At 35.2% G+C, this 16596-nt stretch overlaps 1 protein-coding gene across 21 annotated transcripts in view; it reads left to right on the top strand.

Moving 5' to 3' along the window:
- Positions 1-16596, top strand: part of LOC148674791 (dystrobrevin beta) — a 192611-nt gene that overhangs the window by 116614 nt on the left and 59401 nt on the right. For all 21 annotated transcript variants that reach the window (XM_088625444.1, XM_088625445.1, XM_088625428.1 and 18 more), the window contains one exon: positions 4434-4508. In XM_088625444.1, coding sequence (XP_088481570.1) covers positions 4434-4508 — 75 coding nt within the window. The remainder of the gene's footprint in view (positions 1-4433; positions 4509-16596) is intronic.

Here is a 16596-nt window from a genome sequence, read left to right as displayed (position 1 = left end):
ATTGGGAGAAAAAAAAGTATTTTGCTGGAATACCACAGTTAATAAATGGTTTTATAGGGTTCATAAGATGTGCAGCTTTGTGCACCTGATAAACCGCAGAATATTAGCAGTTAATCTGTCTAGATAAAAGTTTAACACAGAAGCATTTGATAGACTTCTGTTCTGCTGGAGGGCTTTCATGCTCTTTACAGTTCGGCTGCTGTATCAGCTGCTTGACTGGTCATGATCACATGTGCTTTACTGACTCTGCAAATTTACCTGAAGGAAAAAAGGAGGCTTTTTTAAGAGGCACTTTAAATACCCTCCTTGAATTCTTGCCAAAAACACGGAAGAAATAAAGGCAATTGAAGATTTCAGTTTTTTTCTCTCTGTTCCATTAATACCAAAAAAGGTAGAGCTGGGCATTTTCATACTTCAATGGGAAGGCTTGCAAGAATAACCTCATGCAGGAAGGTAAGACTCTTTTCTGTAATTGCATAAGTGTGATCATTTTTTTAATTCGTAGTATAATTAAACTTTTTTGTTTTTCGTTCATTGGGTTCTGGATAAGAATGCTGGGGAATTTTGTAGACATTCTTGAATGTTTTGGAAGATGCATAGCCTAGCTGCTACCGAAATACCAAGGAAGTATAAATCACTTCTAATCACAGGGAGAAAATATCCCACTATTATTGTATTCATTTTTGCTTGTTGCTATAGATCCTTAGATTGTGAAAAAGAAATATGTGATCTAAGAAAGGATTTATTATAATTCTAGATTTCTGTTCATCTATTAAGTTGACTTTTTTGCAGTTCTTCTTAAATCGGCTTATTTTGGAATTGGAACAGCAACTTAAGTATTGAGTTCAAGATGAGCAATAAAATATACTCATTGTTTGTTGATTTCCTTTGTGCAAGAGAAAATCAATGCATCCAGGACAGTAAAAATAAAAATGCCTTTTTTTATTTTTATATAGTAACATTTTGATATAGTGTCGCCAACCAAATATACCTTCTTTTAATTGTTTTATGTGTGAACATGAGCATTAATGGGTATTTAAGATACTCCGAAAGGATGATACACATTTTCTTAAGAATAAAACTCAAAGATGAAGATGAGACTGGCTGTTGAAGAGGAAAGTTAAACCTGTCAGATAAAGGAAAGGCAAACCAAACATATTACACTTTGTTAGAGTGAAGGACTAAAAATACCTTGCAGGACATTAAACTCCAGAGGTCAGATGCACTGCATTGTTTTATATTGTAACTAAAGCTACAATTGTATAAAATGTACATACAAGTTTGTACAAGACTTTTCATAACAAGAAAAGATATAAAATAAATAAAAAAATAAAATAAAACAAGGAATGCTTTTTAAGTCGTTGTTTCACCAGAGTGATAAATTAACCTCTTTAACTAATCATTTTATCTAATATTATCCCTTATGTCCACCACTTTGTTATATCGAGATAGTTACCATTGGGGGACATATTTTAGATTGCTCCAGTCAGCAATAAAAATACTTTAGTAAAACAAAAATGTATGTTCCATTTCAAACATTATCATGATATTTACAGAGTCAAGCTTGTGACCCTATACTTTAGGCATTTAAAAGGGTTTTAAAACATTAGACTAGCATGACCTTTCCTTTATTTCTCAAGTGCAGGCTGAATAATATTGATTATATTGACTGAAGCAGTGTACAGTATGTAGAAAGGTAATTGCATATTCCTGCTACCTCACTGTTTTTGTCTGAATAGGGAGCCCTGAGCCTGTGTGCAGTTCTGTAACCCTCCTATCAGGCACAGCTTACAACCCTCTTTTTGATGCAAAATACTATTGGCTGCAGTGTCATGTGACTTTTTTTTTTTGCCCTGTTGGTCATGTGACTCCTCTGTTTCCTTAGAGACAGCAGCAATGTAGTGCATTAAGATGCTCATTCAGTAGACTGTGAGTCAGGGATACGTTTGGCACACAGCTGAGAAGGCTGGATGTGTTTTGGTAGCCTGACAAGTGCATTACAGTCAAAGGAGGTTAGTAAGTTGTTCTCTTGTTTCAGTGATCTTTGATCCTTCTATTTGTCAGAGTTGTGTCAATAAATACCTAGATTTAAGTCATATCTACAAAGGCTTGAATGCAAAAATACTACTTAGAACAGTAGAGTGTAATAATGTTTTTGTATGTTTTTTACAGTATGCTTTATTTAATTTTAGGTAATTGAAATAGAACATGGAGTGTCTAGTTTTAATTTTCTATCTTCCAAGTATTATCCAGTCAAAGTTTGCAGTTCTGGAAAATAAGATATCAAGAGTTGCTACATTAAAACAATATACTGCCTACTATCACTTTCAAATTAAATAACTATATGTAGTTTTTCTTCTTTAAATTAAAAAATATAACCGTTGTGTATAACAACTGTGAAGAATGGATCAGAAAATACAATGAGAAATGAGAAATGTCTAGAGAATCTCTGATAGAATGTATATGAATTGTGTATCATTAGGTGGTTGTAAGCATGTGAGTTTGTAATACTGTTAGATCCTTTTAATACGGAAGGCGAGTGTGGAACAGTGTGAGAGAATAAATAGGTTTGGCTCAACTTGAGCATTTTTAAGCTCCATTAGCGTGACAAAAGAAAACCACACAAACCACTGCGTATCAAACCTGAAGCAAGTATTTGTGTTGGCATAAAAATGAATGAATTTTTCTTTTGGTGTCGAACTGAATATCAAATCAAAAGTTTCAGAAACAGTTCAGTAATAGAGATCATGTGTAGCACCACTTTGTGTACATTGTGCATGCTAGACCTGCGAAATGCATGCTGAAAGTATTTTCATTGAGCCAGATGGTACTTTATTACTCGAGTCAGTGATGTCAACATTCCTGCTGTCACTAGTCGCTGCTATATTCAAACATAGGAGGAAAACAGTTAATGGGTTTAATGCATTGCCCAAGCTCAGTTGATAAGTTTGATGTCTGTGCTTCCTTCTATAGCGGTAGGTTTGACTGAAGGGCAAATGTGCAGTTCCAAAAACAGAGCATCAGAGTAATGTCTAGTTTTATGTAGTTATCGATTTTCATGCTTATTTTCTGAGATTTACATCAGTGGCTTGGTTAGACTGACGAGTGTGTTCTATTTCAGGAAAGAGAATATCGAAGGGAGCACAGTGAGAGCAGTGCCGCACGGAGAAAGAAACCACTTTAGCGTGTTAGTGTTAATAGCAGCAACAATGACAGGGCTGTTGCACGCTCTCAATATGGCAGAGTATGGTGATGTTTAGAGATGCAATGCACATAGTGTTTTTAAACAGTTTTTCGTTTAATTGTGGTACCAGGTGCAGCTGTGGTAGGAGCCACTATATGTTTCAGGACATGCTACATCAAGGGCAGATGGTCTTTTGCCTCATTGGCTTTCAGGAAATTGCTTCTGCTGAAAGGGTTCTGGAAAAGCTATGCAAAAACAGACTACTTTCATTCTTATTCTGCACCTGTCTGTGTTTGGCCTGTTTATTCTTCAATTTAATTTAAACTGTTTCATCATCCTGTATTGCCTGTTGAAAAACATTGTTATAAAGTACAATGACTTACTGTATTTGGTATTGTCACTTTTGTACAAAAGCATATTCCTTATATTAAAAAAAACTAACTCAGTTGTCCATTCAGTGGCGAAGGTTTTATTTTCCAGAAATTCAAGGAGATTGCAGCTCCTCTTTTGGGAGTGACCACCCCAGGGTTCAAAACCGAACGGAATCTGAGAAGAGACTCTCTATGAAAAGAGCACTGCTGTGTTTTATTTTGGTGAATAAACTGAAATACAGTATGTTCTTGCTTAAAAGGATGACTCCCCTTTTCAAAATTCTGTAATAACCTCAACTTTTCTGATGGACTCAGATGTAATAATTAATCATATTTGAGCTTATCTACTGTTAGTGAAAAACTACAAAGCTAGTTATAAAAAGGAAATATGGTTTCTGGCTCACAAATACAACTGCATACAGTATACAATATTCTAACACTCTCATCATAGATAAAAGCATGGGTTAAGAATGTCCTTTGCTTGTATCACAACAAAGCAGCATTCATTTGATCATGAAGTCATTTTTATTTTTTTTATTTATTTGATTGTATTGTAAAATAGGGCGTTTCGAAAATAAAATTGTTTTGGTGGTAATTTGTTTACTCTTCAGGGGAAATTGTCTTTTTGAGTTTGAAAGACACAATTAAATCTTTTGGCAGCTCTTCTTTCTTCTTGTCAGTGTTTGTTTCTGTCATTTATGAATGGTACAAGCATTGCTTCTGCATGACTTCACTCCCCATTTGACTGAGCCATTGCATTATAAAAGGAGGTAAGGGTGGTTAAATAGGAAATTCATGTAGCAAGAGAGCATGGCTAGTTCTGAAGACGAGTATGCTTGCCGTTGTAACTCACTGTTGCTGAATTGTTTCTCTTTTAGCCCTCCACGGCCACTACCAAATAACATGAACGACACCATGGTTATGTCTTCTGAGGCACCCACCCCAACCAAAAGGTAGGAAGAAACCTTCTGATTCTCTGCATATTTTTCTGGTCTGTCATTGTCAATGAGTCTGTGAATGTGACTGAGGTTTTTGGGAAAGAAATGGTATAGTAAATTACATGTAAAAAACACAGTGCTGCCAATCTGGGAAAAGTCTGACTCAAAATAATGAACAAGCTTACATTGCAACCATAGGCAATATTACAAGTCTTTGCATCTCAGAAAGGGCTGTTTATCTAAAAAAATAAGCAAGGAGAAGTTAATGTTTAATTGCAATTTGGGCAGTGTAAACCATTTGTCCTTGAAAGGGTAAAGCTGAGATACCAGCAGTAAGAATTACTGTATGCTTGATTTTTTTTTTGCTCCCCGTCTGCTGTTTTTGACTGTATAACACTGCATTTGTGTTTAATAAAATAGTTTAATTGTGTTTAGCTTTTTTAATAAAATAGCATTTACCCTCCTACAGAGTACATTTAGAATCATAATTCAAGAAAAAGGGCTAATTAACATTGCTGTGGGATGTTTTAATTAAATAGTTCAGATCCAAAAGACATAATGACGGCAATGTAGTGATCAACATGATCCATAAAAGCCCACAGTTGATGGATAATTTGGTTAATTTTGAAGTATTTTTAATCATCACCACTTTGGTGACTGGCACCATTGATCTCTTGGTATTTTAAGAAAATATGATTTCTTTGGAAATGCTGAATTTGCTGTTCTGTGCTGTTGAAATATTGAAAATACATTCTTTATAAATTTAAGTTGTGCACATACTGTACTGTACTGTAACTTATTTCAAGAAAAGCCTGACTGAAGAAAATGGGAAATTCATTTTTTCAGTTTAGCAAAATATCAGACACCCTGTTTCTGAAACAATAGCAAATTTATAATGTTTTTCAATTTTTTGGTTGAAATATGTCAATGATAGCATATTTATAGAATAATTTCAAGTGATAATTTAAATGCACCTGTGAATTAAAGGGGAACTGCAGTCCCAATCTGTGGCTGGAAGGTTGCCGGTTCGTATCCTGTGGCCGGCAGAGGAATCCTACTCCGCTGGGCCCCTGAGCAAGGCCCTAAACCCCAGCTGCTCCAGGGGCTCCATAGAAATGGCTGACCCTGTGCTCTGACCCAAAACGTCTCTTCCTGTCAATGTGTCTGTGTGTCTCATAGAGAGCAAGTTGGGGTATCCAGGTGCTCCGGTTTCTTCCCACAGTCCAAAAACATAATTTCAAGTTAGCTGGCCAGTGAGTGTGTGTGCAAGGCGGGTACACCCAAGTGTGTGCGTTTGTCTCTGTGTTTGTCCTGCAATGGACTGGCACCCAACCTTGGGTGTACCCGCCTTGCTCCTGTTGTAATGAATGGATGGAAAAAGCTTGCAATGAGTATATACAGTAGTGGCACTTAAGTTCTAATAATGAGTAATGGTGTATGGTAGTATATGTAGATATTAATGTTGTTTTTTTATTGAAAATATCTATGTCAGACAGAATTATATTGGAACAACATTTTTCAGATTGCATAAATCTCAAATCAGCACAAGTTTTTGTAACTGCTTTTAACTGTAAAATGAAGGTGCTGTAGAGATGAACAAAAGGAAAAAAAGGCAAAAACAGAAACAAATTTTTGTTATTGTATTGTGAGTGTGTGCTGTTCTTGTGTTGTGCCTTTCTGTTAGTTTTTTTTTTATGTACTATATCTGCCTCAGTAAAGAAGACATTATTGGCAACTGAATGGTAAAAGTTCAATTTGCTGGCTGACAAAAATCAAGTCCATTGTTCAATAAAACCAAATTAATAACTTTAAAAAGACTGTGCACATTGTAAAGTATTTACTGTATATTGAATGTATAATTTAATTACTTTGAAAAGCTCTACAAAATAGAACAGTACATCAACTGATATTCATTAATAAGGCATCACAAATACATCATTTAGAGTTTTTCAAACTCTCGCCAATGATCACACTGTATGCAGAGTAACTGATTAAAAGGCTCAACTCACCTGGGAAATGGTGGTGATTAAGCAGGTAGATGTGTAAGCAGAATTCCCACAGCAGTTTATCATTCAAATATGACATCTGATTAATGATGTTTACTTCATGAATAATGTAAAGAATGTTGGCCTTCAATTGCTTTAACATCATCACTTTATTAACCCTTACAATTTCTTGCATTAGGAATTATCTTTTCGCATACCCCAGCTTGCTCTCCATGAGACACACAGACACACAGATAAGGAGAGAGCCTGGGGTATGTGAAAAGATAATTCCTAATGCAAGAAATTGTAAGGGTTAATAAAGTGATGTTTTATGCTTTCCTTTAAAAAATAATAGAGAAGGACAAAATAAGGCCTGCTATGTACAGTATCATTTATGTGGTGTGTTGCTCAAATTTAAGTAAATTGTTACATACCGTATAAATTATTTTATTGTCTTTGAGAATGACCAAAAACCCAAAGGTATATCTCAATTTCAAGCAAGTGTTTTAAAATGGAAAGTTCGCACACCAGTGCTAATGAATAACAGAAGAATGATATTTGGAAAATGTGTGGCGACAGGAGAGAACCTGCAGTAAAAACTGTGAAAATCTGTGACAGTAATGTGTTTGCTGAAGAGCTGGATGTAGCCAGCAAAATGCTTTCCTGAAAAGATATTCCATTCTGAGAGTGGAACCCTTGTTGAAAGGCTCAGCATGAGTTTCCTTTGCTTTTACTTTATGGGGTGTCAGATAAGAGAAAAAAGAAATTGCTAATAAAGTATACCACAGATATAAAAAATAGGGTACAGTGATCCCTTGTCAACGCAAGGGTGACATTCATGAAAACCCTTGAGGTATGTAAATTTCTGGTTGGTAAACGTAAAACCTAATAGGGGAAACAGGGTTTGGGGATTCCAATTATTGAAACAAAACATTTTTTAATATATAAAAAAAGTAAAGCAAAAACATCAGTGAAAATAAAAAAACAATATATTTGGAAATAATGTTGTATACAGTAGATACTTTTTAAATGTGTTTCTGGCATAATCCTTACCTTTAATCCTTATGTGGCATGTACAGTACAGAACCTTAAAGCGATGTTGCTGTTCCACTTCCTGCACTCGCTCTGATAACTTCCCCCACTTTCCAAGCACTTTTCTTCAATCTTTTTCTTCTAAGTTCTTCACGGATCTAGATTTCTTAACGACACTGGACTCTTTGTCCTTTCTCATATGGTTAGGAGCCACTTAAATTTATTATTTTTAAACCAATGAGTTTTACTTTTATTTAGTAAATGACTATCACTAAGTCTTCTTTGCACAACCAAGTATTAATAGCCATCAAAGCCCAGTGAAATAATGTACATGAAAAAGCGCCGAACAATTTAAGAAAGTGAGAGACATTGCAGGCGAGTCTCGAGCCAGCATGCTTTGCAGCTCACAGATACTTCTGAAGCTTTAGGATACTCATACTGGGGGTCCCACAAGGTTAAAGGCGAACAGCAGTCCAAATTTATCAGATTTGGAGTTATTAAATCTTGGTAACAAAATAAATTTATTGACAGTATAGAAAAATTTTACAAAATCTCCCAAATATGAAATTAGCTTTGCAGTTCCCCTTTAAACTCTGTGGATATGAAATAAAATTATCTTCTTCTTCTCATTATTATCATCGTCATCATCATCATTGCACAAACAATTCAGCACAGATGTCATTTAGGACAAATTAAAGTTTTCCTCTACTTTTTCAAACATTTAATGTCTCTTCCTGTGCATGACCACACAGACAACAGAGGATTAAGGAGTTCTTCCTAGGATGACATCGATATGATGCCTTATAATTTAAAGCTGTCAAACTATTTTCTGTTCAATAAGTTTCTCAAAAAGTGGTGTTAAAATAAAATAGCTGTCTTGTTTATTAAAAGTGAGGTTTGCTAGGTACTTATGTTGTTTGCTGCATTCAGACAGAGAAATTGGACTCATGCAGACTGTTCAGTGGACTATAAAAAAATAAAAATAAAAATATTATTCTCCTCTTTTTAGGTTAAACAGTATTTATTTTGGCCCAGGCAGCCTCAAGAATCATTACTCTTGAAGAACAGCTCCATGAATCACAAAACAGAGAATATGTATTAGTCGTTGTTTGTGTGGGTCTGAGAAGTTTTTATTTTGAGAGAATGAAAAATTAGAAATGTTGTAATTTTGAAATGTAAAACACTCACATTAAAAAGAAAATGGACTTGTCTCATAATAGAATAGTACATTTCTGTAAATGCAGCAAAGTGAAAACAAAAAATAACTTTTCTTTTCATTCTGAATACCATTTACTGTATATGTCAGCTTGTTCTATTTATATAGCTTACTGATGTGTTCATTATTATGTTGTTATTGCTGGTGTTCACTCCCTTACTTTCAAAGACCCAAGAGCAAAATGCTGTTGACAATTATCTTAAGTGTGACATAATTGGACAGAAATCAAACAATTGCTAAGTGATTGTGTCAGCACCACAGAGGTGCTTTTGCCATGAATTATCCATCTTCCAGTGATGATATTACAAGCATCTCTCATCTGTAATATAACTCAATATGTGGATCTGCATTTAAACAACTGTGTAGATATGGACTTTGTAATCTGTATTTGCGTGGCCTGGGTATTTCAAAGCCTTGTCAAATTATTTACTACGCTTTCACCACTATTTTTTTAAACTTCATTGTATTAAAATACACTAAATGGTCAAAGTATTGTTTTTCTTAGCTTGAAGTAAATAATGACCAGTGGAAATCTATCTTTCTAGATAGATGTACTGTATTTGGTTTCAGGAACCCATTTTTTGGAGAAACGTACAACTGTGCTGCTATTGCTTTTAGTGGACCTAACAAATTCTGTTGGATGTTATTCAGTTGTATAGGTGGCATGTTCTACATTTAAAAAAGGAAGAATTGTAGTTGCAGACTTAATTAAATTAACCTTTAATGCACTTAAATTAGCAAGTTAACAATAGATGGAAGACTGGCTGAGCTGCAAAGACACATAGAACAGTGCTTTGAGATTTTTTTAAAGGATGAAGACATTCAACTTGCAAATGAATCTAAAATATTATTCACAGTTCACACCTATAATGGCTGATTTGGAAACATCTTTAGTTGCACTCATATTCTGATGCCACTGTCCACATGATTTCTTTACTGGGAATCTCTTAGTGTTAATGTTTGTGCGGTACTTAGTACTGTAGATAAACAATTAGTTAAATGTTAAATGCAGTGTGTGGAAAGAGACTCCAGCTCTTGATGTGCTGTGGTCTGAAAGATAATGCAAGGAGACAGAATCAGGAGGTGCATGATGACGCAGCTAAATGAATGAAAGCATCAAGCATCTCTTGTGAAACATGAACACAGAGGATCAGTTAAAATAATTAGCAGGGGAGTTTGCTTTGCATCACATGAAAAATAATAAATCAGCCCTAGTATGTTCTGTTATATAAAGCAGGGACTCTTGGATAATTTAAGTCCCAATGTGGTTCATGTACAGTATGAATGCAAGACGATCACAATCCCAGCTCTTCCTTCCAGCCAAAATGCTACTCCTTCTCAATTATTTTCATCTAACACGTCTCATTAAAAAATGGTGTTATGCTGATCATATTGGATTCCATCTCACCTTGCCATATTCCTCATATGTGTTCATGAACAACAGAGATGATTTCTGTGCATTTTCAGTCCATTCATTTCCCACTGCAACCGCAAACCACAGAGCCAAGGCACTGAAATGAAGAACTTTCTGACAACACTACAAAACCCTGGTGTGCAGTCATCTGCAGGGGAGTGGCTTAGACTAAAAGTAGAGTAACACTTTACTGACTCTGGACTCCCACTGCCCCAGCAGTGCCTGTACAGTATCTTAGTGCTTATGGAAGCCCCTCAGTTAAAAGTGAATGTTAATGTGGATTCAAGCACTATAAGGTCCAACCCATGCATCACATCGGGGCATTAATTGCTTTAGCCACCCAGGGGTGCTGTAGTATTTCTGGTACAATGTCTCAAGGGCTTTAGGTGCCTGAGACATCATCATGCACATAGAGTCTACATGGTTGAGAACCTTTACCATAGGTCATAATTGTCCTACACAGCTACCAAATCTTCAATCTATTTGATCTAATGTCTATTATCTGATGTCATTTCTGCTTGCAAGTGGCAAAGAGGCAACAATCAATTGTATATTGTTGGTAAAATCCTTATTGCAAATACAGATGTAAGGCTCGCCTGTCTTTAAAGATGTAAATCAAGCTCAATTTGGACATCTCTTATTTTAAGCAATTCTGTATTTGCTCCAGGGGAAACAGAATGCTGATCTCTCTGGGGCAGAGTGCTGATGTACTCCCTGTCAAATCGAGTTTCTTAAATATGAAGCAGTATAATTACCATAGTATCACTGCCATGACCGATTTGCATAATCCGATGGGTTAGTCAGTGGTGAATGTCACTGCCGTCAGGCAATAAGGAAGTTGTTTTCCACCTGGAAATTATTGGCATTTTCTTAAAGTAATTTATCTTTGATTCCATGCGTAGAAGTACTGTATGCAGTGAACTATGCAACTCATAGGTCATTGTTTCTAAGTTTATCATTTATGTGTTTAGAAAATATATAAGTTTGAATTCTGAAAGTGGTACTTTGGTGGCTTTAGTTCCGTGCTTCTATTAAAGAGGGGGTTCTGACTGACATCTGATGGTATCCTTAATATTCATAGCTGGGTATGGATTTTATATTTGGGGTATTTTTTGGAGGATAAATTAACTGAATTAAATGTTGGTATTTTATGTGGCACACGACTTCCCATTAGTGATGCTGTGAATCTTTTGTCAGTGAAAAACAAATGCTGATTTTATGCTGTCACATCCTCTTCCATGCAGCATAATGTCTTTTTAAAAGCCCATAAGCCATGTTTTTTTTATTTCTTCTCAGAAAAAATGTCAGCTTTTCTGTTTTTTTTCTTAATTCATTATTCTGACTGTACTGTTTATCAGAATGCGTCTTTGCATTTGCAGTTTTGATTAGTTATGCATATGAGTCAGGGATCCAACCCATCATAAACCAGGTTCTACACAAAAAGAGGTATTCAACAGCTGATCCACATTATTTCATGATGGGGGGGAAAGGGGAAATCACTCTTTTTTCATTTTCTACGCAGACACTAATGACAGATACTGTATCTGGAGCTAGTGAATACTTGTCTGCCTTCGTGTAACCTCTGCTGAATATGGCGTAGCTTGCCAGTTTCTCTGGGTTTGTGTGAACCTTTTAGATTAATAGAAGAAGTGATGTCCTGGTTCTAGATGGATATACTGTACATTTACAGTATCTTTCCTCTTTATCTATGTTGAGCCACAAATTCTGGGTATCATATTATTGTTAGTGAGGTTAAGCTGGTGCAGTCCTGTTTTCTGCTTATAAAGATAATGTTTATTTACCAGGAGATGCTTTGTTTAGATTTTTCTTTTTAATTGTTATACTTATTATAACAGCATTCTTTTAAGAATTTTAGAAAAAAGCTCACAGTAGCATAAATATTTACTAAGGAAATGCACGGAACCACCTTTTGAAAATGCAAAAATCAATGCTGTACACTTTTAATTATCTGTAATGAATTGTCAGAAAATTCCCTTTCTGAAACCTCTTTTGTAGCATAAAGTCAGCAAACCATAGAACAAATTGCTGAATTTCAATGCTGTGCAAGGACAGTCAGACACTTATTGGCTTTTAGGACTGACAGCTGTTAAGGTGGTTTTCTGATTTGTTATGTATGAATTCAGCTTTTTTGTAACATTTGTCACTCCAAATCTATGTAAGGCCGCCTACATCAGTAAAAGCAATGTTAGGGGTTTCCGAAAGACAAAAGGATAAATCCTGCTTCTTTGCCTTCAGCTATGGAGTCACTCATTTTTCAAATGGAGTCAGGTTTTAGGATTTAATTTATAGCCTGTCCTCTTCTTTTGCTTCATTTAGCCAAGACATTACACTTTAAGTATAGTTTTGCAGGGTGTCTAACATGCAGTTGAAACACTTAACTGCTTCAGTTTACTTTAACAAACGATCATTACCTTGCAAAAGCAAGATTTTATTTTGTTCAGCATACAGTATACCACACTTGCAGTCACATCATCCAGGTGGGTGCTACATATTGGTGGTGGTGCAGGGGAGTCCCTTTTACCTGTAAAGCGCTTTGAGTGTAAGGAATTATTATTATTAACTGTTTTTAAATGAGAAAATCTGTATCTTTATTCTGAGAAAAGGAAATGAAGTTCATTAAACATAGGGGTGAAGCATCCTTTAGGATGGAATATGCTTTATGCAAAACTGAACATGGGATAGAGCTAAAAGACAAGCACCAGTTACTTTCTGACATATAGTAGTTTGACAATACTTCCCAGTTTGTTCTTACTCCTCATATTCAAATTCCCAAACCAGCAGATCAGAGCAAAAATTAAAGCACTTTCAGTAAAAGATTGATAAAAGATAATCAACAATGACTGATCAAAATGTCTAAGATATCTTAAGACAAATAGCTGTATTATGAAAATAGAATTACCATTTGTCTCAAAATTTAACTTGCATTCCAAATCAGTCCCTAAATTCTTATACAGTACAGTTTTTATCTTTTATACAGTATTTAGAAGTCAGGGCTCCCACCATTCATTTCCATGTCTTTGTTTGTTAGGCCTGTGGCTTCTTTAGAACTCACATGATGACAAGTGTCATTACACATAATTTTAGCAATATTTTTAGAATTATTTTTGTCTCTTTGCCACAGGAATTTTACCCGTCACTATTTTTTAAACACTGAAATGTTTTTGTGTATTGGACGGAGGTGTAAAAGTGTAAAAATATTCACCCCCTTCCAATGCTGTCTCTGTTGAATTACAAATGATATACCTGTATACACATTTTTCTTAAAGTTAGTATTTTAAAGGAAAATTTCAATGAAAGCTGAGTATTTTTATGGGTGAAGGAAGTTAAATGTCAGCAAAAACTATAAAATAAATTGGAAAAAAAACTGAAATATGTTGATTTAATCTGTAGAAGGAACTTTGTGAGAAATTACAGCTGCAAGTCTTTTAGGGTTAGTCTCTACTCACTTTTAACACCAGGATGGTGCAAGTTTTGTTCATTTTTCATTGAAAACCTGCTCAATTGGGGCTTACAGTATACAGTATGTACCACTCAAGTTGATTGGTGTAGTTCAAGTGTAGATCAAGTGTAGTGATGCCAGGATTTTAATTTACTGTAGCAGAAATGTGAATAGTAAATTGCTAGAGCTCTTGATTGACTAATTGACTGTTAGGAATCAATCACACATAATAATTTACAGTCTCACACAATGATTCAAAATATACAATACAGAATTTATTGATATAAAACCAAAAACATGCACAATAAACAACAAACATAAAACATAAATTCTGCTGTGTAGAACGTGTATAACCAGTTATAGTTATAGTGTGCCTTATAGGTTTTATCAGTTTCATATAATGACATCCCATTCATATACAAGTAAATGTGCATTTACTATTATGAACTACACAGTCAAATGCATTTGAAATAATAGTTCAACTCTTGAGAATTATAATATGAATAAAGAATTTTTAGATCCAAAGATCCCTTGGCCAAATATCCCCGATGAAGTTTAACCACATATATTGCCACATGTTTGCAGTATTATTGTATATGCTTTATTGCAAACTCCATTGAGTATTTAAAGTTAGGCTTGTCACTGTGCTTACATGCCCCGATTTGTAGAGGGATTGGAATATTGTTAACTCATGGACATTTTCTCCCATCTCAGCCATTGAATTCTGTTGCTCATTCAGAGTCACAGTTGGCCTCGGAGAAGCATCTCTTATGAGTTTCCTTCTTACCTCACTGCTCATTTTGATCAAGGCAGTTTCTGGGTAGTACAGTATAATATGGCTTCCCCTTCTTAATGATCAAGTTTACCATGCTCATAGGGATATTCATTGTTTTATTTTTTTTTACCATTCTTCTGCGCCTTTGGACAACTGTATCCCTTAGTTGTGGTTTTAAGGTCCTTATCTTCATTTTTTAAAAGCTTACTTGAAATTCACTGCCTGACTAAAGGACTTTACAGTCAGGCAAAATAAGGTATGCTTATTCTAAAATCATTGAAACCCCTTTATTGCAATGTGGCTATTCAACTAATTTTATGACTTGTCAAAGTAATTGTTGTATACTTTAAAAATGTGTTTAGTAAGCTGTGTGAATGTATACTTGTATGCAGTCAACATGTTTATGTTTTTAAGTTTTGTTTACAGAGCGTGTTGATATGTAATTTTTTTCACTCATAAAATGTTCAGTTTGAGCATTGAAGTGTTGATTTAAAATTTTAGCTTCTAAAATTGAATACATCAATAGTAATTCAACAGAATGGGACACTGTTAGAAGGGTGTTAATATGTTTTCAAGCTATGTATCCTCATTATTTAGGGCAGTGACGGAAAGCCAGACAATGTCGTGCTTCAAGGGATGAGTCTGATTAGACACAAAAGCTTTATCCTTCATAAAGAGAAAAGACAAGCAGACTCGATTCAGCTCACATCATGTGTTTGGAAACATTTATAGTATAAACTATACTTCTATTAACTCGGTACCTTCCAACAAGTAACATTTATCACCACTTGGAATTTAAAATGATTCAGCTTTTCCTTGCACATTAGATTGTAGAAGTTCCTTCTTGTAAAATGTCAAGACTACTTGCTATACTCACCGTTCTCAGTTCCAAAGAGTTTCTTTATTTTCTGTTTCATTTATTTTAGTAACTGTTGCTACCAAGGAAATAAATATAAGGTTATTAGCTTAGCAAATCTCAAAGAGCCTCCAGTCATTTTAATTAATTTGACAAGAATGCCAGGACTCTGGCTGAGAGATTTTAGACAGATGGAGGAGTGCAGCCTTCACAATTTGCAGCTAACGGTGATGTGAAATGCCTTAAATGCAACATCAAAATGTAAGTAGCATAACAGCAGAACAAGCTAGAACATAATCCTAAATGCTTGAAAATCCAGGACAGTGATGCTTGGATTTGTTATTAGTCTATGTATCTTTACACAAGACCTCACTTTTAGCAAAGAAAAATAAAACAGGCAACTGTCTGAAATGGGTAAATTATCATGTAGGGATGATCTTTTTATTTTCATTTATTTGCACAAACATATGATTGATTTTAAATTTAAATATCCAGTGGCCATAGTTATCCAGTGAACAAGAGTTTCACATTGAAAGGCAATCCTGTATTGTATATTAAAAAAGACAATTTTAGATACATTTATCCAAAGTTTTTTGTTTTATCCTGCACACCAGCAAGAAAAACTTAAGGTGATAAAGGGTCTTTTATCTTGTATAGGAATCTCTTTTTGCCAAATCTCTTCTAGATTTATCGAGACATGTTATAGTATCTATACTGAATATACAGTGCCTTGCAAAAGTATTCAGACCCTTCCTATAGTGTCCCTTTAAAAATGATGAGTTTACATTATTAAACTTTTTTTTTAAATCAGCACCTGAATGCTCAGTACAAATGTTTTTAGGAGATAGATTTAATTACCAGAAGTGTCAGCAAAAGCTGAAGAGAAGCTGATGGAAGGGCAACACAGTATCACAGTGGTTTTCCTTCCTGGCATTGCTGGGGTGCTATTTGTATGGAGTTTCTGTGTTCACCCTGTGTCTGCATGGGTTTCCTCTAGGTGCTCTGGTTTCCTCCCATCGTCCGAAGATACTTTTTGGTTTATTAGCTTCTGGAAAAATTGGCCCTGGTTGAGTGTGTCTGTGTATCTGTTTGCCCCGTGATGGACTGGTGTCCTTCCAGGGTGTATCCTGCTTTTTGCCCATTGCTTTCTTGGATAGGCTCCAGCTCCCCGGCTATCCTGTATTGGATATAGTGGTTTAGAAAATCGATAGATGGATGCTGATTGCATAAGTATTCAGACCCATGAGCTCAGTATTCAGTGAACACTTCTTTGTCAGTAATTAAATTTGCAAGTCTTTTGGGATAAATATCAACTTTGAACACTAGTTTGATGCAGTTTCTTTGCTCAAGCTCTCTCGTACTGCT

Source organism: Lepisosteus platostomus, chromosome 3 (assembly GCF_059453375.1).
Source record: "Lepisosteus platostomus isolate fLepPlt1 chromosome 3, fLepPlt1.hap1, whole genome shotgun sequence".
Lineage (NCBI taxonomy): Eukaryota > Metazoa > Chordata > Actinopteri > Semionotiformes > Lepisosteidae > Lepisosteus > Lepisosteus platostomus.
Note: the sequence above shows the minus strand (reverse complement) of the source record. Positions and strands in the feature narration are given on the sequence as shown.